We start from the raw sequence: 24,080 nt of genomic DNA, 5'->3' as shown, positions 1-24,080 counted from the left end.
TTCTATAAAAAAGAGTCATGGAATCCATGAGCAGTTTGGGTGGGGAGGGATCTTAAGGATCATCCCATTCCACCCCTGGTCATGGGCAAGGACACCTCCCACTGTCCCAGGSTGCTCCAAGCCYCAATGTCCAGCCTGGCCTTGGACACTGCCAGGGACCCAAGGGCAGCCACAGCTTCTCTGGGCACCCTGTGCCAGGGCCTCCCAACCCTCCTAGGGAACAACTCCTTCCCACTATCCCATCTATCCCTGCCCTCTGGCAGTGGAAAGCTATTCCCTTTTCCTGTTACTCCATCCCAAGTCCCTCTCCAGCTCTCCTCAAAATCCCATTGCATCACTGGGATTAGCACCTTCTAGGAAAGATCTCTTCAGCCCCAGCTGCCTCTGAACAGGGATTCAGGGCATCATGAGATCAGTGTCCGGCAGGAGGCCAAACTSGGACCAGAGTGGTTGTTTTGGGAAGGGGGGAAGTGATGGATCGAGAGCAGAATTTCTCCAGCTCAGTCCCAGCTGGAGCAGAGCAGAAGCAGCACAGGACAGGATCCACCAGGGATCCTTTCCACAGAAAGGAAAAACCAGSATATACTGGGTTTCCATTGAGAGAAAAATGAGAACAAGGGACTTAAATTCAAATACTGCTTGTTCAGAAGCCAGAACCTGTAAAAACACATTTTAATTGTTGCTCTGTATGAAACACAGGGCCTCACCCTGAACATTCACATTCACCATTTCTCAAATAGCAGAACTCACAATTTCTTGGTGAAACCACTGATCCCAAAAGAAAAAAAACAAGAAAAAAAACCCCGAATAAACCAAACCCTCTTTTCAATCACTTGTGTTTGACCCCTGCCTATCCTCAGAATCCAACTGCAATATTCCTCTCCGACAAAATCCTTTTGGATTTTGGAAAACACCTTTGTAACAGCTTCTCACATGACCAGGCCTCAAGTTTATGATGAGGAGTTTAATTACTCCCTCAGACAAGGCACAGACCACCCAAAGCTCTAATATTGCCTGGCTTTTCAAGTGAGTGGGAAGAGAAATCCCTGTTCAACCTGAATTCTACTCTGAAGTGTCAACCTCCTAATTACAATACATTATTCCCTGTAATGGAAAGCTAGAGCTCTTCCAGAACATTATTACTGCCATAATGAAATGTGCCATCAGCCAGGTCCCTGCTCCCTCCAGCTCGTTATCTCCAGAGGAAGGGGAGCAGCAGCTCATCTTCATTTGGAGCAAGTGGCCTTCCAGAACACACAGATTAAATCCCACGTCGCCTTAAACACACACAGCTTTCCCAACTTGGCGGAGGAGAGCTGCGAGTCTGATGAACTGAGAGTCACCCTTATGTTCAAAGTGATTCATGAGGGAGCCACTTTGGACCCTGCACTTCACCAAAATACTGAACCTCCGCTTTGCCTGCCATTTGGGATTTTAATGGACAAGGAGCTGTCTGCCATGTGGGATTTTATAACCTGGTTTGAAAGGTAAGAACTAAAACACTCTCAATCTCCCAGGTTCAAAAGGAGGGGCTGCACATGATATCACCCACCATCCTCACTTTGGGGGATGCAGCTGGGGAAAAGGTCTGAAGAGTCAAAGATCAGAGTAGAAAGTCAATACAACACTCAACACCTCATTCTATCCATGGAAATCCACCTGGAATAAACACCACCCATGCCTGGCTCTTGGTTTCCATAAAGCAGGTGGACGTGGAATGTGGCACTGAATCCAAACGTGATTAAAAATCCGAATTAAAACTTGAATCTGGGGAAATTTGTAAAGAGAAAACAGATTTGAAAAAGATACTCTTAAAGCAATGAAAGCAGTGTGGTTCCTGCAAGAAGAAAAGGCAAGAAACGTGCAATTAGTAATTACAGGGTAAAGAAAAGCTGATTCAACACAGCTCATTAGAGACCACACACAAACAGGAGTTTAAGGGAAGACATGAACGTGCCTTCAAGAGAACCCTGAACAAAACATGAAATCACCCAGGTGTCTGTACAAGCTGCAGCGCCAGGACCGAACATCCCACTGGGTTTGTTCCAGAGGCCAGCACAGGGGTTAGAGTGGAGACCTCAGGCAGCAGAAAAGGCCATCAAAGGGTTTGTCCCCCACATCTGCATCCTCAGCACCACAGCCAGACCCCCAGCACACAAAAAGGCTTGCCAAGAAACCACACCCACGTTGGGGCTATTCCTTGGGATGCTCATCGAGTCCATGATCACCCAYGGAGCTGCACCATTACAGTGGTTCCTTATCTCCCCAGGGGCTCAGGCAGCAGAACTGAAGGCAGCACTCRTGCTCCTGCAGGGTGTCAGGGACTGGAGGCAACTCCGCAGCTCTGTGACCAAGCAGCTCTTCAGGCACAGCTCTGCTGTCCCTGTCCCCAAGCCCAGGGTGTTGGGACAGCACTCACCTTGGCTTTGGTGGCAGCAGAGGCCAAGGCAGCAGCTGCAGCTGTGGCCACGTTTCCTTCCGAGATCTCGTGCTCCACTTTCTTCTTGCCAGCCTCGGCCTCTTTGTCTTTGCTGCCATCAACGTTCTCCTTGTTCTCCTCCGCCTCCTTTTCCTCTGCAAGACATTCCCAGCCCAGGCCGTTACGCGCGTTACCAGGGTAGGAGGGCACCATGCTAATTAGCTGGGCACTTATTAACTAATTATGAGTTCCAGCACTGCTCCCTGTCCAAATGCTGACAGGAGAACCCCCGTTTGAGACGATCTGATCCAACAAATGGGGCAACTTTAAATGCTTTTCATTCCCATCATCTCGACTCAGTACCTGCCATCAGCTTCCCCCATCATTTCCAAATCAGCTCTGTCAAATTCAAATGCTGCTGCTTCTGCCTGGTGTTAAAAAACTGGTCTAAGTTGTAGGAAAAAAGCAATATATCCATTCCTATCTCTGGAAGTGTCCAAGGCCAGGTTGGACAGGGCTTGAAGCAACCTTGGATAGCGGAAGGTGTCCCTGCCCATTGCAGGGGGTGGGACTGGATGAGCTTTAGGGTCCCCTCCAACACAAACCATTCCAGGATTCTGTGAGGGAATCACAGAGGGAAATGTGCTACAAATAAATAAGGTTTTATGTAAAAAATGTTACTCCTAAGCCTGTCAAAATCCAGGCTCTGCATCACTTCCCAGGGATGCTGAAATATCAACTTCCAAGGGAAGAACAGATCAGAGAATCCCAGAATGGTGTGGGCTGGAAGGGACCTTAAAGCCCATCCAGTGCCACCTTKTATCATGGGCAGGGACACCTTCCACTATCCCAGGCTGCTCCCAGCCCYATCCAGCCCTCAACACCTCCAGCAGTTCTACTTCTTTGCGTCCAAAATGACCAAATGCTGTGGAATATGGGCAACCCCCCCCCAATTTCTATGCCCCATAGGACGTTTGGTGCTGCAATTCCTTTCCCCATGCCCAGGGCCGGGAAGCTCAGCTGAAGCCCCAGGAGCTCAGGGAGGGATTTGGTGCCTGAGCTTTGCAGGGAAGTTAAAAGTGGAATCTGCTCTGATGAATGCAGAGCAGCCTGGGCTGCCAGGAGAACATTCCCAGCTGGGTTTAGGACCTGTCCCAAGCACTCTGGAGAGGGTACTGGAACAGCTGGGATCCCTTACCTGTCTTGGGCTCCGCAGCCCCTTCGCTCTCTGGCTCCTTCTCTGTGGTCCGCTCGTTTTCCCCTTCCGGGACTTTCTCTCCTTCCTCAATTTCACTCTCAGCTTTGCTCTCCACCTAAAGGGGAGAATGGCAGAGAGAGAAGATATTCACTGTTAACTTCATTTGTGACCTTCAAATGAATTCATTGCCATAAGGGAAGAGATTGCATTTTAAAGGGTGGCTGCTGCTTAAGCCAAATTTGACAAACAAACCCAAAATGTGAATAAAAGTAAACGCTGAACTGGACCAAGAACAGGCCAAGCTGGGTTACTCTGTGGGTACAAAAAATCCTAACTAAGATCACAGCATCATGGAATGGCTGSGAATATGCAGATTTCCAAGCCTTGAATAAGTCCTCCCCACTTATCTCTTCCCAAATGTACCAGTTTATCAGGGAGGCAGAAGAATTACCTGAAAACTGAGTGAGAAATAACCCCAAGGCTGCACTGATCAGCCCCAGGTTAGTCTGAACTCCTCATCTGGTGAAGGAGACAAGAAGAAATATTTCCTGTTGCTGCAGACTCCAGAAACAGCCACCCCCATTTGTTAGCAGGGGTTAAATAATAAATAATAAGAACATTAAAATTATACCTAAAGATATAATTAAAATATCAATTGTATCAAAATACATATTAAACAACATTATATTAAAATATAAACAGATAAAATCATAATAATTTATATATTAGAATAATTTAGCAATCATTAAACTGATACYCTCTTATTCCAGGATATCAGTTTAATCCAGTTCAGGTCTGAGACACTCATTGCAGTCTGAGGTGCCTGTCTGTGGACACAGGTTACAGAAAAGCCCAAAATGTGCTCTCGGGGTCACTATCAACAGGTTAAAGGATAATGATAATGAATGAATTGGATAATGATAATTAGTGTATAAATATCTGATCTTTCTGGAAAGGGTGGATCACCCACAGCATCAGCAGGACACAAACACATCCATGTCCCAGAGCCAGCCCAGAGTTCCTGTGAGGAGGATTCTCCTTGAGCAGCTCAGMTGGAGGCACCTTGGGGAGAAGTGACTGTGAAATACTGGAGGTGCTCCAGGGATGTCCTGGAAAGCCTTGGTGGGAGGGAATTTGCCAAAGCCACTTTCCCATGACAAGCCTGGCAGGTGACACTTTAGAAACCCCAAATCAGGGAGCACCACAGGCCCACCTCCTCGTGCAGCTCCAATCCCAATCTCTGTGGTGTCACCCAGTTCCCAGCTCCTCCCAGCCCAGCCTTTTTCCCTCAGGACTAGCAAACAACCCCTGATGTCTCACTGTTGTGATTTTGGGGTAAATCACTAGTAATAAGCTTCGTGAGGCTGGAAACTGTCCCTGTGGGCACACAAACCAGCACAACTGTCATCCATCTTAAGGTACCCTGAAACTCAGGAATTTGGGATTGAAGTGCCAGGAGTCTCATGCCAGCAGACCCAAACTCACCTTCTCTGTCTGCTGGCCCTCTGCCTCTGTTTCCATCTTCTCTTCCTCAGCTCCATCTGAGAAACAGAGAGGGAAGATTTTAGAATTGCCCCACAGCCACTCATCATGCTCACTCTTTATTTTGGGGTTAACTAAGACCTGCTGTTCTCCACCAGGGGCTTCAAGGCACTCTCAGCTCTGAACTTGCACAGCCCAGGATGCTCCAAGCCCTGTCCTGGCCAASCTGGCCTTGGGCACCTCCATCTCACTCCAGTTTCACACCAGAGCAGACAAGGACAGCTGGTGTTAGTGACACCAACACGAGGAAAGAAGAGATAATGAAGCTGATGATGAAAGAGCCCCTGTCCCTGGTGCTGGATGGATGCACCTCGTTGGAGGAGCAGTGGGAGAGCTGGGAGTGCATCCCTGTGCTCAGGACACAGCCCTCAGCCCATTCATTTATTGCTTTATAAAAAGCAATAAATATATATAAATATATATTGCTGATTTAAAATGTTCCTCCAATTACAGCTGGTCCCAGAGATCAGGGCAAACACTCAGCCATGGGAACACCATGGAGGTGTCTGCATAATGTCCTACTATCCCTGATATTTTGTTGGATTGCTAGGAAGTCCAAGAAATACCAATTTATCCTTGGCTCTGAAAGGTGGGACAGGAGGAAGCAGAACCTCATAGTCCTGGCCCAGGATTTCACAATTTAATGTACAGGAGCATTAAAGGAGCTTATTTAAATGCTGGACCGGGGCGATGCTGGTGACAAGCCCTGATCCATCTCTAAGCTTCTGAAGACATCAGCTGGTGCTGGGGGTTCATTTTCAGTAATCCTCATTTTCCTGCTAATTCCTGCATGCTACACTGAGGAAAAACAAGGTACAAAGTGCTCTCCTTGAACAGCAACAGCTCTGTAGAGAAATTTTTACACAAGTCCCTTCTGTATATAAGAAAAATCAACTAAAATGTCTGACTGAAGGGTAATATTTTTCCTCATGGCCTATTTTAAGATGATAAACCCACTTATCTGAACTATCTGCCACCATAATTCAATTTAGGGAGACTGGRGACATTCTTCCTCACAAGTTTTATCTCAGAGTTAGGATTTAGTGACCCAATAATGTCACAGGAAAAATCTCGATTAGATTTTGTCAGACAGCTCTTTCAAGCCTAGAAGCAGAGTTCCAAACTGGGCTTGAAAGTGTCATCCCTTCCAGGAAAGGGAAGGATTTACAAAGAAAGCTGGAATCGATCCTTCAAGGAAAAACAGGGGAGACAAAGTGCAGAACACTGTGAGTGTGCCCAGGTTGGTGGAGCTCAAACCAAAGAAATACTGCACAGAAATCCCCAAATTTACACTCTTGGGTGGGAAGGATCATTGAGACCAGCCAGTGCCACCTCCTGCCATRGGCAGGGACACCTGGATGCTCCAAGTCCCAATGTCCAACCTGGTCCTGGACACATCCAGGGATGGGGCAGTCACAGCTGCTCTGGCCAAGAGACCAATCCATACACCATGGCAGGAGCTGTTAATGGACTGATGCTGCTCCTGTGGAGGAAGGTCACAGAATCTCAGTCCCTGAAGCTGGAAAAGCCTTTSAGGACCATCAAGTCCACCCTGTGCYYGATGCCCACCTTGTCCCCAGCCCAGAGCACTCAGTGTCATGTCCAGGCCTTCCTTGGAGATCTTCAGGGATGGTGTCTCCAAACCTTCCAGGGCAGTTCCGATGCCTGACCACCCTTTCCATGGGGAARTTCCTCCTGGTTTCCCCCCTGCCCCTCTCCTGGCCCAGCCTGAGGCTGTTTCCTCCTGTCCCGTACCTGTTCCTTGGGAGGAGCCCCACCCCTGGCTGCCCCCTCATGTCAGGCTGGAGTTCCAAACAAACAGGACATCCCAGAAAGACAAAGTGCTTCCCTTCCGCTCTTCAGAGAGAATTTTCTCAAGAAAAAGCACACAGAGCATCTCAAAGTGCCCTTGGATCCTCCCTTGTGTCAGGACACGTTGATGGACACCACCCAAACCCAAATGCTCCTTCCCATTGCCAGGGACACCCTCAGAAGGAAGGGACGTGTGACACCAAGATTATTGCAAACAGCCTGATTTAACCTCGCTTCTCTGGTTCTGGCTGCAGCAATAAATGTCAGGTTAAAATTAGGCTGACAACTTCAGACAGGTTGGAGTCAATGGGTTTTGAAAAGTGTTTTCCTGCATCAGCTGCAGAGCCCTGACGCGCAGTGACAGCGCGGTGGCTGCCGCTCCCAGGGCCACCGGGTCCCACGGGGGGACAACACACCAGCAAGGGAGGGCACATTAAATTAGCGATTATTACTTTAGGGGGGGAGGGGAATGGGTTTGCCTGGGTGGAAGCAGGTTTTTGGTTCCAAACCACAGGCTGCTTCAAGTCTCCCACAGTCAWTAAGGCTGGAAAAGACCTTCGGGATCATCGAGTCCAAGCTGTGCCCAATGCCCACCTTGTCACCAGCCCGGAGSCCCAAGTGCCACATCCAGGCCTTCCCTGGACACCTCCAGACTTCACCACCTGCCTGGGCAGCCCCTTGTAATATTTAATACKCTTTCCATGAAGAAATTACTCCAGAAGTAGCTGAAAATGGCTGAGTCTGGTACAACTTAATCCCCAATTCCAAAATGAAAGGATCACACAAAGCCCACAACACTGCTGACCTTCTGCACAGCTAGGACAGAATTGCCTCCAGCCCCTGGCATGGACACAAATACAACTGTACTGATTTTCCTGTGTGATCTAATGAGCTTAATGAAAATACACCCCAGAGGAATTTATCAGTTGGAGATCCATGTCCCTGCAACAAAGGGGGAAGCCTTGACTTTAAGGAGAAAGCCCCTGAAATCCCTTTCCCCTGCACCAAAGATGCTCTGGAATTCTCTTSAGCAGGTTTGGTATTGCACCTTGCAGGATGAGGGGAATCAGGRATCACAGAATGCCAGAATCATTAAAGCTGGAATTCACCTCTGAGACCATCGAGTCCACCCTGTGCCTGAYGCCCACCTTGTCCCCAGCCCAGAGCACTGAGTGCCACGTCCAGGCATTCTTTGGGCACCTCCAGGGATGGGTACTCCAAACCTCCCTGGGCAGCCCCTGCCAAGGCCTGACCACCCTTTCCATGGGGAAATTCCTGCTGATGTCCACCCTGAGCCTCCCCTGGCCCAGCCTGAGGCTGTTTTCTCTTCCTCAGAAAGGGTGGTCCTGTCCCTTGTTCCCAGAGAGAAAGAACATTTCTTAGGTCAGGAAGAGGCAGATGGTTGTGTGCCACCACAGAGGGAGAAATCACTTGGAGACGAGGAACCATCACCTCTCCTAGCCCCTCTTTCCACCTGAATTAGCAAGTATTCTGTTTCTCTGGAATTTTATTCTGTTTTGCACATTATCTCCAAGAACACTGAGCTGTTTTTTCTAACACAGGAAGAACTGGGAGTTGAGTTCTGTCCAAGTTCAGTAACTTCATAGAGAACTTAAATGGACTTTAGGTCAACAAGGAAACCTATGAAMCATCTTCCTGCGAAGAATTCCCTGCATTACCAAAGAGGTGTAGAAGAAGCAGATCTGGAACCTCCGGTGTTGAGAGGAGCAAACAAAACCCTCCAAACAAAAGCAGAGTCACCTGCCTGAGMTCCAGCTCAGCAAACAGTTTAAAGATGCCCTCCAGACATCCCAGACTCTTTTGTTTGCACTGAGGCAACACACAACCTGTCGAAGCCAGGCTGGAGTATTAATATTTAATTGAGAGGAAATTCACTATAGCTGTGGAAATATCCTGGCTCTGGGTATGATAATGATGCTGTTATCTAAACTATCATTTACATTTCCCACAATAAATCAGAGCTGCGCAGCCACCAGAGCTGCCTCTGTTTCTGCCTCACACAGCCTGGGGGCTCAGCAACAGGGGGGCTCCATGGGGAAGCCTGAGGACCTGGAAAAACTGCTGGGGGAGGTGGGAAAGCTGCAGCAGCTTCTGTGTGAGCCACACAAATATAGCACAGAGGATCAATGGGCTCAAYCCCCCAGTGGTGCAGACCCATCTCCCAGGCACCTGGACACACCCAAGGCTAAGGAAGTGCTCCAGAATCCATTGCTTTACGAATGTTTCCATCATCTCAGCGCTCTCACCCTGGAAAGCAGGAGAGAAATCACCCTGCCAAACATGACTAAAACAAATTCTCATGGTATGTRCCCCTGTGTGGTTTTCTAATGACTGTGTGCTTGGGAATGAATCAAACCCATCCACCAAATRGTAAACGTGACCATCCACAGGGTGTAGGGATGCAGGAAATCAACCACTCCCTCACTCACTGACACAGAGCAGCTCCAGTCTGAGCCCCCAGGACCAGTGTCAGTGGAAATAATTGTTGGAGTAAGACTTGAAATGCTCAAGTAACTCCAACACAGGCCCTGCAGAGGCTGCCTTGAGAAATCAGTGTCATTAAGCACCTCTGGAAAGATATTAACAAAGACTTCCTAGAAATTATTAAACACCACAGGTGTGCTGGATATTCCCCTTCTGTGGAGCTTAATCCCAAACCAAAGAGCTGGATCCTCATTTGCTCCCCTCAGGTCATTTTTACCGACACAGCTGCAGAGCAGCTCCAGTGATCGTGTTCTGTGACCTGCCCAGGGCCAGAACCCCACAAAGGTCTTAATATTTGTTGTGGGGAACTGGCTTAGAACCTCAGAACAGGCTGTGCAGAGCAGCTGTGGCTGCCCCTGGATCCCTGGCAGTGTCCAAGGCCAGGTTAGATGGGGTTTGGAGCATCCGGGACAGTGGAAGGTGTCCCTGCCATGGCAGGGGTGGAACAGGATCATCCTTAAGRTCCCCTCCAACCCAAAACATCCTGGGATTCTCTGAAAGCAGAAGACAGAGTCCACCACACTCACCACATCATCTGAACCACTCCGGTCTCCTCTTAACTCCACTGAAGCCTCACTTTATCAACTTAAAAGGAATTATCACCAGCTTTTAGAAAAACTAACAATGAAGACTTAGAAGAGGAGATCCTTGGGTATTAACTTAAGCTTCTCCAATCTGTTCCAGTCATTTTCGCTTTTCACATTCCATATTGACAATAATTCACCTATATTAAGAGTTTTAAAATTATTATGGAGYTCTAATGTAATTTTATTTCAACAACTAATTTTAACATTAGTTATAACAACTAATGAACTTTAATTCTAATATGGAACCTTAAGCAGATACTTTTATTTCTCCACAGTTGAACTTAAATATAAAATCAGTATTCTGTGATTCCATTACAAGGGCCTGGAGGGAYAGGACAAGGGGGAATGGCTCAAAAGAAGGGGGGGATAGATGGGATATTGGGAGGGTGGGGAGGCCCTGGCACAGGGTGCCCAGAGCAGCTGTGGCTGCCCCTGGATCCCTGGMAGTGTCCAAAGCCAGGCTGGACATTGGGGCTTGGAGTGACCTGGAACAGTGGGAGGTGTCCCTGCCCATGGCAGCGGGTAGAATGGGATGAGCTTTAAAGACATTTCCATCCCAACATCCTTTGATTCTATGACAATGTAACAGTGAACTTTAATTCCCATCTGGAACCCCAAGCAGATCTTTTTATCCCTGCACAGTTGCACTGAGGTACAATCCAATGCCCCAGGTGTCCGAGCACACCCACAGCCCCGGCTGACGGGACAGTCTCTGCCATGGACACCCAGAGTCCCCGTGCCCCCCGTGCCCAGCTCTGGGGGGTGGGAGGCACCACAGATTGCTGAGTGACCCAGTTCAGTGYGGCTGAGCAGCTCCCCCAGGGAGAACCATCTGCTCCTGTCCTAATTTATTCCATTAGTCACAGCCCAGTACAAATCGCATTAACGACGCTGGGGCAGGGCTGGGCTGGAGCTCCCCACGCCACTCGCTCAGAACTAATTGTGGGGTGGGCATCTGCCCTGAGAYCCCCACCAGTGAGTGACAGGCACTTCAGAGTCCCCATTCCCAACTTGTGCCCAAATACTCCCAGAGAAGGGGCCAAAAAGGGCCAACCTACAGCCTGGCAATGGGGAAAACTCCCAGGGTCAGGCTGGGGACTTGAAGCAGCAAATGTGTTATAGTGGGACACGTTCAGGACAAGAGCAAACAGCCCCAGGCTGGGCCAGGGGAGGCTCAGGGTAGACATCAGCAGGAATTTCTCCATGGAAATGGGGGTCAGGCATTGGAAGGAGCTGCCCAGGGGGGTGTTGGAAGGAGTCTTCACCCCTGGAGGTATCCCAGGAATGCCTGGAAATGGCACTCAGTGCTCTGGGCTRGGGACAAGGTGGGGCATCAGGCACAGGTTGGATCTACCTTTTCCAACCTAAATGATCCTGTTAGGTTCWGAACATCCCACAGGGACACCTGTACTGGGAGAATATGGGAAAGAGGAAYGAAGACTGGAAGGAAAGTTTGACTTCAGCTGACCTTATTTTTAAATAACTATGAAGTCAAACTCAGCCCCAGAYGGAGTAACACCAGGATTTGGTTTATAGCTGACTTGTAAACAAACCCCAAAGCCTCGTCCTTCCAGCAGAGCTTCAACGCCTGCTGTCAGCTCTGAGCAAGGCAGCTCTAAGGAACAGGGAGCAGCAGATGTTCCAGATGTTTCTCTTCCCTTTCCAGCACACAATGCACATCAGCCCAAAGCACTGAGSTGCCTCATGGCAAGTCTGTCCCACTGAGTGCAGAACTGAGAGATGTGACAGAAGGGCTGAGTGGTTTGTTTGCTTCTTTTCTATTTAAAATTTATCTTGGTGAGTTAAATGGCATTTTGAAATCTAATTTACAGGGTAGTTTTGYAATGGACATTAGGTGCTATAAATAGCCTCCCTCCATGAGTAGCAGTTGATAAGTGAACAGCATCAAACACAGCCCCTTATGATCCCATCCCACAATCTGGCACCTTGCTCATGTCCCTGGATGGGGTRACAGCAGGTCAGCTATGAAATGCAGGAGCACATCCCAAATCCAGCCTCGCAGTCAAGCTCCATCACATCCTGCTCAGCTTCACCCAAAGCCAGATATGCCTTTACATGTCCAGTCACCAAATTCACTAAAATCGTTTGTGAGAAGCTGAACAAAGCAGGAGCCAACAGKGCTGAGAGGGAAATAACAGTGACAAGATGGTAGAGCTGTACCCAAAYGAGGAGAGCAAAGCCTGAGGAAGCCATGGGTATGCAGTAAATAAACAGTGTCTGCTCCTCCAGCTGAGGAGAGCCACCAGGGCCCAAGAGAGAGGGATGCACAGGGCTTCCCTTCCCAGGGAGCTGCTGCTGCACTCCACAGTAACAATGAACCCATTTGCACCAACCAGGGCTTCAGAGAAGAGACCTGATAACAGAGTATTTGCTGAACACAAAAGGAATGAAACCAGAGCCAGTTAACAYACACAGGTAATGCCCAGCAGAATTCCAGCACAGCCAGAGCCACAACTGGATTATCATGGGGATTATCATGTGCCAGTCCAGCACTTAATCAGAAATTCCTCTCCTGCTGCCTCCACAGGGAGCAACACACTCAGAGAACCAGATTCACCTTAAAACCCACTGCCCACATCCGTTTGCTTTGTCTTAACACTGCAAAGGCAATATCCTCCCACTGCTCCAACACCCCAATGAATGGAATGCTCTGCTCTGGTATTTTTGGTCTGCACACATTTTGGATGCAATCTGTGCATTGCAAGCAGCACTATTTCCACGCAGTGAGAACAGGAAAGTAACTCCTAAAACTCCAGCTAYTCTTAAATTCCTCAGCTCAGTGTCCAGGTCAACCCTGCAGCGATCAGAAGTGAACGATCCCTCCCCTGTCCTTACCCACAAGGTCCATCTCCTGCTGGAGCAAATTCAAGGTTTATCGTGACTCAGGGGAAAATGCCCCCAGGAATCCCATCTGCAGCACTCCTGTGTGGGGATGGAGCACTCACCCATCTTCTCGGGCTCGTCGGGGCCGGTGCCAGCAATGCAGCTGCTCTCCAGGCCGTAGGTCGGATCCACCTTCCCAGAGGCTCGAGCTGCTTCCTGCACCTTCTTCACATGGGCTTCCACCAGCTCCAGGGGCACCTCCTCTCTGACTCGGGAAAACTCCTCTGTGGGACAGGGCATAGAAAAAGTCAGATTCTGGGGCTTTTGCAGCAAATGAAGTCATGTTTTCTCTGATCGATGTGCGGGTAAAACCCTGGGCCAAAGGGAATTCTCAAATATCTGAATTCCTTTTTGTCACATGAGATAGTTGATTTTGTCTCTCAGATGGGGTAGAAARGAGTCTCTTCCCAATTATATTAAATTGTGTTTGATGTGGAAAAACAAGGAAAAAAGTGAAAGGAACTATTTTATCAAGTGSACACATCCAGTGTCCACTTGAGACTCGAACCTTCCAGTGGAAGATGTCCCTGTCCACGGCAGRAGGTGGAACAGGAGATCCCTTTAACGCCCCTTCTAACTCAATCCAATCTGGGAATTCTAGGATCTCTGGCAGGTAATTTCACACAGGTGAACAGGAAAACTGGAAGACACACACTGAATTTATCTGGAGCTGAGCTGGTGACAGGGGTCAGAGGAACACCAAGCACCAKGGGCAATCACATCAGGAGCAGGGAGAGCAGAAGGAACACTGGCCATTCTCAAGCACTTAGTGGCCTTTTGGAGCCACTCCAGCTTCACAGAGAGCCTGCATTCGGAGGGTCTGGAGATCACCCAGTCCAAGCYCTGCYATGTCAGGGTCACCTGGAGMAGTKACACAGGAACATGTCCAGGGGGGGTTGGGATGTCTCCAGAGAGGGAYACTCCAGACCCTCCCTGGGCAGCTGTTCCAGGGCTCTGCCCCYWCCATGGAAAGAGGCTCTTTCTCTTGCTGGGTGGAACTTGGTGTGYTTYGGTTTGTGGCCATTGCTCCTTGTYCTGTCACTGGCACCRCYGAGCAGAGCCTGGCACCATCCCCTGGMACCCCTTGGAGAGATTTGTCGGGATTGATGGATTCCCTCGAGCCTTTCCTGCACCAGACTGACCAGGCCCAGYTCCTGCAGYCTCTGCTCATCAGAGATGCTCCAGAGCCCTGAACATCTCTGTGGCCTCTGCTGGACCYTCCCCAGTAGCTCCCTGTCCTTCTGGTACTGAGGAGCCCAGAACTGGACATGACATYCCAGCTGTGCCTGACCAGGGCTGCAGACTGAGGATTTCAGGAAAGCAGAGCACAAAGCTGGGAATAGCAGAGCTCTCCCTACATGAACTGTACCCCAATTTCTGTGTTTTACTCRTGACCAAGGACGCTGACGCCCTTTGGCTGGAGGGACACCCAGAACCACRGCGAGGCTCGGGGCCATCCCATACCGAGGGCGGCCTTGGCGGCGGCYGAGGCCACGCGTGGATCCACCACRGAGGCCAGGAAGGCCACGGTGCTCATGACGGGGTTGCCCGACTGGCTGAAGGGCACGGGCTGGTAGGCCAAGGGGCCGAGCGACGCGTCCGAGTTCTCCAGGTAKGGATCCTCGATGGGCAGGCGCAGGAAGTGCAGGATGCACTCGTCCTGAGTGCGGCTGCCCACGTGCTCCGACACCTTGTTCCAGTCGTCCTTGTACATCTCCAGCGCCTGCAAAAGGCAAACAGCTCTGCTTTGGACAAAGAGACTTTCCAAACTCCTTAGTGTGGGGATGGAACGAGACATTGGCATCACACTATTATGTGTCAAAATTGTCAAAATTATCTGCATAAGAAATACAGACATTTCCCTGGGATCTCAGTGACACTGAAGCCACAGGGATCATCACACTGTTACTRTATCAGAAAGAACTGTCACAAAATTTGGGATTTACTACTATTTGCACAGTAGCTGTTTCCTCATTTTGCTTTCACAGAGAACTAAATTTCCTTTACCTACCAAGTCTCCCAATTCTTTAATTCCCATCATTCCCCCTGAGGGCTCTTGTGTTCCCTCCCTGARCACAGAAAGCTCTTTGGGGCAAGAACAGGATTTATTCCTTACATACAGACTGGCTGTGATGGTGAAATTCAATCTTTAGATCCAACAGATGTTACTGAAGTGGAAAAGCACCAAACCAATACACCTGGGGAAAAGAGGCAAATCYATCCCCCATCCTGAAGCCAGGAGAGACCAGTTCCCCAGGAGCTGTGCACCAGTGTAATTTCTGTTGGCATCCAGGCTGACAAATCACTACCGGGTAGATAAGGCACTCGGTAAAGTGAGAACTTCTAGATTATATCAAAGATGTTATTCTGAATTTCAGTAATTTTTAAACTTTCTCAAGAAAAGTCTTCATACAATTTAAGAACAATGAGCCACTGAACTCCTGCACTAGTTCCTGAGAAACCAACACATTAATCCTGTAAAATCCTCCAAGTCACAGACTAATAAATTATTACTCCTTAACAAGCCATTTTTTCCCTGAAAATTGTTTTAGTGAAGCATGTRGACAGTATAAAATAAATACTGACATCTCCTGAACCATTAACTTTTAAGTTTCTGAGACGATTCATGGTGCAGCCACCCAGAAAAGGCAAAAAAGCACTTGAGATCCAGGCAATAGATGTTCAAYGTGAAAATGAGTTTCCCCCAGTAAATCTCTCCCACAAGGCTGAGAAGTCYCAGAAATCTCAACCTTCAGGGTCAGTCTCAACCTCCAGACTGATTTAACTCTCAAAGCAAGGAGGAGGAACTCAGAGCTGGGCTGGATCTGCYGAGGAGGAAACACCCCAGGTGGGAGAGCAGAGCACACAGGGACACAAAGCTCCTGTGCTGTGCTGGGGTTTCAGCACCTCCCAGGCAMAAGTGGAAGATCCAAGCCGAGCCAGCAGCTTCCTGCTCAGAGTTCCTCGATCTGCAAAGGCCTAGAAGATGTAACACCTTCACTGGAACAGCCTGTTCAGCCTGCACTTCCCTTTCCCCAATTTCATCTCTGGGCTCTCAGTCCCTGTCTCTGTTTTCAATCCCAATGAGATCAGCTCTGCTTCTCAAATCCCCGAATTTCTGCTTTCTGCTCCTTCTCTTTCCCCGCCTGTTGTTTTCCTGCCAGACAAACCCTCGCTCACAATAACTGTCCTTCCTAAAAATAGCTGAAAATGCACTTAACTCTGCCTGAGCCGTGGAGACACAGAGGGGGCTGTGCAGGGAGGGTGGTTTGCAGAGGAAAACTTTATTTCCTCCCCCAAATTATACAGTCAACAGGCAGAAGGCCAATAATTATTTCAGATACGATTTATTATTTGGAACTTCACTGCATATCTATTTGCCCAAAGCTACCCTGAGGATTTAATTGGACTGAGCTGGCTTGTTACAGCTGAATTACTTATGCTTGAACTGATATACTCTTTACTGATTTATTCATAGGGCAAATACACGAAAAAGGAGGAACAAAACCATTATGAATTTAAACTCATTAAACAGAATTGCAATCTCAAGATTTAGGGAGGTTTTGGTTTGTTTTAAATACAGAATATGTCACTGCATTATTTCCTTAGGCTACAATGGGCAGTGTATGACCATAAGCTAAAAACACACAAACCAATTAATTTTAAATAATAATACTATTAAATGTTTAAATAATACATTTTAATAAATAATAATGGAAAGAAGGCAGTATATCAGAGAATTAGCCTTATTTCTCCCCACAACAATGCTRTGGAAAACAGCTGTTTACACCCTATAAGCAAATTTTTTCCATGTGCCAGTATAAAATTATTGGCTAAACAGTGAACATCAACCTAAAATAAACAGAAAAAAAAAGAGATTTAGCTGTTTGATGGCCACATTCCATATGTGTGAAGGCTGAATCACAGCTGCTGRTTTGGCACTGACACAGGTCCATCCTCCAGCCTTTTCCCCAGGAAATTAACTTTTCAATGGGCTTATTGACACATAGGAAGACAAAAAAGCTGCAACAACCCAGCAAATGCAGTTTGCTTTGAGCTCTCCAAGTAAAACCCAACAAAAACAGAACCCTCAGACTGGAATTCTTAGAACTCTGAATTACATTTAAAGAGAGGAATCAGCCCTCTACATCAAGAGAATGTTCCTGTGAAAGCAAAGCTGGGGGGAAGATCTTTTCTTTAAAGGAAATGGCAGCACTTTCAATAACTTCAGGCCACTGAGATTCTTCTGCTGAAGCACAGAACAGCTGCCCTGATGTGAGAGCCCAGAACAGGCCTCTGCAGCTCCTTGGAGGGTTTCCATCCCCACTGAAGGTCCAGGAGATCCAACCATCACTACGTGGCTGCAGAGCTTCACATGAAACCAACCCACAGCAGCTCCTGGAGCTTACTGTAAGGTACCTGATGGAATCATCCTGGGGATTTTTTTGGTACACTTCCAGGAAAAGCTCAAAGAACACCCCAAATGCAGGAACAGTTGGATGGGATGCCGGAGCTACCAAAGAACTTCCCTTCTCAGTGGCCTCAGCTGTTTCTTAACCATTCCAAATTCCACAAGGAGCTGTTTCCCTAAGCTACGGCATGACCAGGGACTGGAAGGAGCACCAGAATTYCCAAAGATTTTTCTGAGTGGCAGGCAAACCATTACCTGAATTATTTACCACTATGAATTACTTACATTTCATAGTGTCAGGAAGTCCTGCTGAATGTAAACACCTCTCTGCACTGCCAAACCTCTTATTGACTTTATATATAAAGTTCTTAAATGCTTTATTTCTGGCTTGCAGGTGCAAGTTAGAACCAAGCCTTAAACACAGGAAGCCTCCCTCTCACAGAGGTGTTCTGCCATCTTTTTGGTAGCAACACTCTTGTAGCCATGATGGCAGTTGTCATCTAATGCCACAAAATTTATAACCTACATGTAGATTTTTAAAGCCTGAATTATCCCTCCTGTTTTGGTTTCCTGCCGTTTGGTTTGGCCTCATGAACTCACCTCYAACAGCAGCAGTGTCTCCTGCTCTGTCCATTCTCTCCCTGCACTTGCACCTTTACTCTACAAAAGACAGGAGAGAAAAAGAAGTCAATTTCAGGACTTTTTGCACAAAACCTTGTAGAAGAAAACACTGAGGAAGGAAGGGGATGAATCTGTTATTTGATCCACTCAAACCCCCCCTCTCCAGCTGAGCAGCCCCAGGACACACTRCGCAGGGGGTTCAGGTGATTTACCYGTGAGTGAAGGCATGGCTGAGGTTACACATYCCAACTTCCCAACACCCCTTTGCTTTAGCTTGGGAAGGCATCTGGTACCCTTTGCTCCCAGACCTGTGCTTGCACACACAGCAAAGAGGATTTTCCTGAATAATATACCCCCTCTGAGTGCTGAAGGCAGAGTGGGCTGTGCATGGTGTGTGCTGGTCCAAAGTAAGTCCTTTTATCTCCAAATTCATCAAAAACTCAGCAGAGATGTAACAGCTCTTTGCAAGGGGGATGAGCTGTGTGAGAAGGCAGAGTAACTCCAGCAACATCATCCAGCAATCCCCTGCTCCAAGGGCTGCTGCTCYCAAATCTACACCTCGTGGTCAACTGCTCAGATTGGACAAAAACCCCAAATTCACGGTGAAACCTCCCCTCCCGGGACACCCTGACCCAGCACAAAAGCCTATTGAGACCTGCTCCTAAGGAACATCAGCACCATTGGATGGCTGTGCCAGACCAAAAGGAAGAGGCTATTTAGGATAATAAATGTTATCTCCAGATGCATTTCAAACAGCTCATTAACCCACAGAGAACATTAATCGATGTGAATCATCCAACTGCTGCTCTCCACAGCCAAAACCCCAGCACACAGAAACCAAACAGGGAAATCTGCCAAGAAACCTGCTCCAGTTCACAGCTCCTGCAAACAGAGCCAGAGCCCCGAAGCAGAAACAGATTTATCAATTTRGAGAATATCTATAGCTCCCTTAACAAGTGAAAAAGTCAATCCATGAAATGTGAGATAGAATCAGCTTTATAAAAAAATACTCATCTCTAGAACTGCTGGTTTGGGTTTGTGGGGTTTTTAAATAATTATCTGAARTGGTAAACAGCATTTAAATAGTTCTTTCTTAGGTTTCAATAGTGACCTCTGTGGACAATGAAGCAATGCCATGGAATTAGCCTGATGCACCCATGTGAGGCACTATTCAGCTATGGAGATTCCCACTGGAGGCTGTGCTGAAGGAACACRGCATTCCCACAGCACCTGGGCACCACCAGGGACACACAGGGAGCAGGGAAAGGCAGGGGATTTTGGAATCAACACATCACTGCAGTGAGGTCTCCCAAGCTTAATTATCCTGCGTCACACACTGCAGTGTGGGTGCCAAAGCATCCCTGGCAGTAGCGCTGGGACACCCAAACCTGTGGGAATTGAGGTCCCTGTTTGCCAGACAGCCAGGAAACCCTGCTCAAACTTGGAAAACAGGAGAATTAAAGATCCTGCTGGATCTCTGTGCCCTGAATCATTGGATGGTTTGCTGATTCTGCACCATTCCAGCAGGACATGTGAAACACAATGAGTTTGGGGTCTCAAGGCTGACACYGTGGACTGCTCTGGGAACTTGTTAAGTGTCTCTATTCCTAAAAAATCAGAATTCCAACACAGCCTCCTGTCGTAGTGTCCTGCACTGGGATGGAAGATATCTAAACCAGGAGCGGAGGAGCAACACAAGTCACCAAAGTGGGGGACATACAAAGCTGTAGGGAAGAATCCCAAGACACTTGCCTTGGCCAAAGTCTTTTTGGAGTAGATGTCTGTGCGAAGGCCGAAGTTCTGCAGGTCAGTTGGCTTCTCCTTGTTTTTCTCAGGAAAGCTCAGCATCTGCTGGGCAGCTGGAACCTGGGAACAAACGTTACAGGGGAAAGGRGAGAGGGGCAGGAATTGAAAGTTATCCAGGTGTTCAGACCAATACTCAACAGAACATGGGCTGGGCAGAGAAGCTGAACACAAGTCCAGGACATTAAAACAAATCTCTGAGCAAYGTGTGTGAGTGATTGTACACAGAACTGCCCCAAATGCTCAGCCAGCTGSTCAGGAACGGGACATTCCACCAGCTGGGCACAGCTCCTCTGCTGGGGTGAGCCAAGGCAGTGCCAGCCTGGGACTCACCTGCGGGGTGCGGATGTGCAGGGGCATCAGCCCCGAGGGGGTGTCGGCCAGCACGTTGAAGTGGGGGGTAGGGGGTGGCCCCATGGCCATGGGGCGGCTCTCGGGATCCACTTGGTAGTTAATGAGCCCCCACTGCTCCAGGAAAGCGTGCACCCTGGGAAAAACGGGAGAAATCCAGCCTTCACCACCACAGCCTCGCTAATGCTTTGCATGAACAAAGCTGATGTTTCTGGATCAAACACAGACCCAGGAGCTTCTCGAGTCCTTCATGAATCCCAAACAGCAAAACAAATCCCAGAGCAGGAGCTTTGTGCACACCTCAGTGTTGTATAAACCAAAGCCTGACAATGGGTCCAGTTCTGGGTCCCACAGAAAGACCTGGAGGGGGCTGAAGCATGTTCAGGGCAGGCAACGGAGCTGGGGAARGGTCTGGAGCCCCAGGARYRGCTGAGGGAGCTGGGAAAGGGGCTCAGCCTGGARCAAAGGAGGCTCCGGGGGGACCTTGTGGCTCTGCACAACTCCCTGACAGGARGGGGCAGCCGGGGGGGTCGGGCTCTGCTCCCAGGGAAMWGRGACAGGAGGAGAGGGAAYGGCCTCAGGCTGGGCCAGGGCAGGTGCAGGGGGGACATCAGCAGGAATTTCTCCATGGAAAGGGTGGTCAGGCCTTGGCAGGGGCTGCCCAGGGAGGTGCCCTGGAGGTGTCCAGGGAATGCCTGGACGTGGCACTCAGTGCTCTGGTGGGGATCAAGCACAGGCTGGACTCAATCCTGTACGGCTTTTCCACCCTCAGTTATTCCATGATCTTGCTGATGCCTGGAAATGTCCAACAGCTCCAGACCCCAAAGGCCAAGGCTCCGGGTGTCACCTCATGACGGCGCAGACGTCCCCGGTGAGGTTCCTCCTGCAGGCAGTGCTGGTCAGGTACTCCTGCGGGTTCAGCCGATACGTGTCAATCATGAAGTTCCTGTAGGCCAGGTATCTGCAYGACAAAGCCACCAACTCATGTACCCTCATCTCCAACACTGGCCACAACACAATTTTAATACCCACYTCCCAAACACCTGTCACTGGCAAGCAAACACCAACAGATCTCTTTTACTGGAGAAATTTAAGAACCAGCACCAAAAGCAATAGGTAAATGGAATTCACACTCTCACAAACTCTGGATTTTCCCTGTGTTTGGATCAGCAGCACGTGGAAACTTGCTTAAATTGCAGATCACGCAAATATCTCCTGTAACTTGGCCACTGACCAAATATTGCCACAACAGAATCAAAGCTGTAGGAAGAAAATAATGGGGTCTGGTCTTCACATGGGAACAGGATAATTAATCCTTGTGCATCCCTGGGTGAGACTGCAAGAAAAAGAGCTCAGAAAAGCAGAAAGTGGATGGAACACTACTGTGGCTGCATGTGGAGTTTTTAATGGATGAAAGGATGGGGAAGGGAAGGCTGGAGAACAGCAACACGGAGAAGAAAAGATCTTTGAAAAGCAAAGGACAAGAGCCCAGAGCCAGCACGGCTGGAAACAGCTGGAGCAGAAACAATCCCTGTGAGATTCCCATATTACAGTACGTTTCTGGAATATACTGATGCTTGCTAATACAAATTATCCTGAAGAAAATAACCTGCCATAAAATTATTAATAGCCCTGTTCTTTAGAGGGAAAAAAACTAATCAGCCAAAGACAATCTGGCACCATCCAGGTTGGACAGGGCTTGGAGCAACCTGGAYGATGGAAGGTGTCCCTGCCTGTGGCAGAGGTGGAATGAGATGGGCTTTAGGGTCCTTTACATCCCAAACCATTCCAGGATTCTATGARGTGAGTATCCCATGCAAAGCTGTGTGTAAAACAGTGKTTTTTAAGCAGATTTCTGCCTTTGGAAAATTCCAGGGGAATATGTTTCACATGCAGTGTGTGAAGCAGCTGGTAACCAAAAATATAAATCATCCAGGCAAGACCCAGGCAGGCAGATGCTGCAAGCACATGTCCCTGCCAAAATCCCACATCTTCCTCCTGACCAAATCATATGTGCAACTGGCTGGAAGAAAATTGCTGGAGTAGGTGTTTGATCTATGTGGGATGTTTGGGAGAGAAGAAACAAAAAGGAGCTTCTTCCACAGAGGAGTACTGAGGAACATTTCTGAATGCTCCAGGGCAGAAGGGGAAGAACATGCCCAGGAACAACTCTTGGCTGAAGAAATGAGTATTTATCAGCAAAGGTCATATCACAAGGTGGAGAGAGAAGCCCAAGACAGAAACATCCCCAGGTTTATTCTGAAGGAAGATTGTTTTGAACCACGACACAACCCATCAGCTAAACCCTGTCACTAGTGAGAAGAGAAGTCAAGCAGGATTTAGCTCAATCCCTTTTCGGCCAGGGCCCACCCCCAGGCACTGCTGTCACAAGGATGAACCTGTGCGAGCTCCTCCAACGCGGTGTTTTGGCCTGAAATTCCAGCTGGAGGCRACTCATCTCCATTCAGAGGGATGTTCCTCTTTTATTTCAAAAGAAAACACAAAGCCAGGACCACGTGCTACTCCTACGATCCTGAAATGGCACCAAAAATAGATCTCCAGGATGACAAGAGGGCTGGGAGGAGCCCCCAGYCTGCTGCTCTCGCAGGCAATAACCAGTAGCAGCTCAGGGAGGAGCATCAGGAGAGTTGATGTGATGCCAGCTAGAAAAGAGGCCTGCGACTGCACGTGACAATCACAGGGGTGAGGGATCCAGGAGATAAACATTCCTTCCACGATCCAGCTGGCTGCTGCCTTACACTGAAAAACCCCAAAGCACAACTTGCTGAGCAGCAAACCGATGGAGCAGTCAGGGTTGGACACATTTTGGAACAAACACATTTTGGAATGGCAGGGATGGAACAAAAGGATCTTTAAGGTCCCTTCCACCCAAGCCATGCTGGGACACTGGGTTCCAGCTGTGGTTACTCTGAGCCCAGACATGGAGAGAAGTTGTGAGRACAGACCATGGACTGGAAATGCTTGGGGATCCAGGAGCCTCAGCGGGTGTCTGAGCCAAGCTCCTACTTGAGCCATGGATTTTCACCAGGTTTCTCAGGGTTTTGTCCAGCAAGGGCTGCAAAGACACCAAAGAGGAACAATCCCAACTCTACAAGGCCCCTCCCAGTGCCTCATCTTGTTCAGAGTTCAAAACTCCCCTTTTCTCAAGCCAGRAGCTGCTGTTTCAGCCTGACCTGTTTCTGTCCTGTCACAAGCTCAGTGACAGCCTGGCTGCACCCAAGGGACCTCCTGGAGCAGGGGACAAACACCATAAGGGCCCGGGAAAAAGGGACGGTCCCTAATTTCTACTTCTGCATCAGAWCAGAAGCATCACAGAACAAGAGCCACACCTGAGATTCAAGCACAAACACAATCTCTTGGAGGAATTCTCCTCTCCAGGCTCGGAGAGCTGGGGGTGCTCACCTGGAGAAGGGAAGGATCCAGGGAGAGCTCAGAGCCCCTTGCAGGGCCTGAAGGGGCTCCAGGAGAGCTGGAGAGGGACTGGGGACAAGGGATGGAGGGACAGGACACAGAGAATGGCTTCCCACTGCCAGAGGGCAGGGATGGATGGGATATTGAGAAGGAATTCCTGACTGGGAGGGTGGGGAGGCCCTAACACAGGGTGCCCAGAGCAGCTGTGGCTGCCCCTGGATCCCTGGCAGTGCCCAAGGCCAGGCTGGACATTGGGGCTTGGAGCAGCCTGGGACAGTGGGAAGGGTCCCTGCCATGGGACAGGGGTGACACCGGGTGTTTTTTAAGTTCCCTTCCAGCCCAAACCATCCTGGGATTCCAAGAAATGCCGGCCCAACTGACATGAAGACAATGCAGAGACTGCATCCAGTACTTGATTGAAAACAAAACACCTTTTAAACTACCCAAAAGCTGCTTTGCAACCAGGCCAAGACTTGACACCAAGACAAAGTGACC

The 24,080-nt window shown here is 48.9% G+C and overlaps 1 protein-coding gene across 1 annotated transcript in view; it reads right to left on the bottom strand.

Annotated features, from left to right (window-relative positions):
* SMARCC1 (SWI/SNF related, matrix associated, actin dependent regulator of chromatin subfamily c member 1) overlaps positions 1-24,080 on the bottom strand; it is a 59,032-nt gene that overhangs the window by 15,308 nt on the left and 19,644 nt on the right. Inside the window, exons 15-23 of the mRNA XM_057367892.1 lie at positions 21,001-21,114; positions 20,136-20,289; positions 19,752-19,865; positions 17,979-18,038; positions 14,432-14,690; positions 13,030-13,191; positions 5,103-5,158; positions 3,618-3,732; positions 2,420-2,574 (exon numbers count right to left, since the gene is read on the bottom strand). Coding sequence (XP_057223875.1) covers positions 2,420-2,574; positions 3,618-3,732; positions 5,103-5,158; positions 13,030-13,191; positions 14,432-14,690; positions 17,979-18,038; positions 19,752-19,865; positions 20,136-20,289; positions 21,001-21,114 — 1,189 coding nt within the window. The remainder of the gene's footprint in view (positions 1-2,419; positions 2,575-3,617; positions 3,733-5,102; positions 5,159-13,029; positions 13,192-14,431; positions 14,691-17,978; positions 18,039-19,751; positions 19,866-20,135; positions 20,290-21,000; positions 21,115-24,080) is intronic.

Source organism: Malurus melanocephalus, unplaced genomic scaffold (genome assembly GCF_030028575.1).
Source record: "Malurus melanocephalus ecotype Western Australia unplaced genomic scaffold, MMel_1.1 scaffold_86, whole genome shotgun sequence".
NCBI lineage: Eukaryota > Metazoa > Chordata > Aves > Passeriformes > Maluridae > Malurus > Malurus melanocephalus.
The sequence above is the reverse complement of the archived record's forward strand: the minus strand, read 5'-3'. Positions and strand labels throughout refer to the sequence as shown.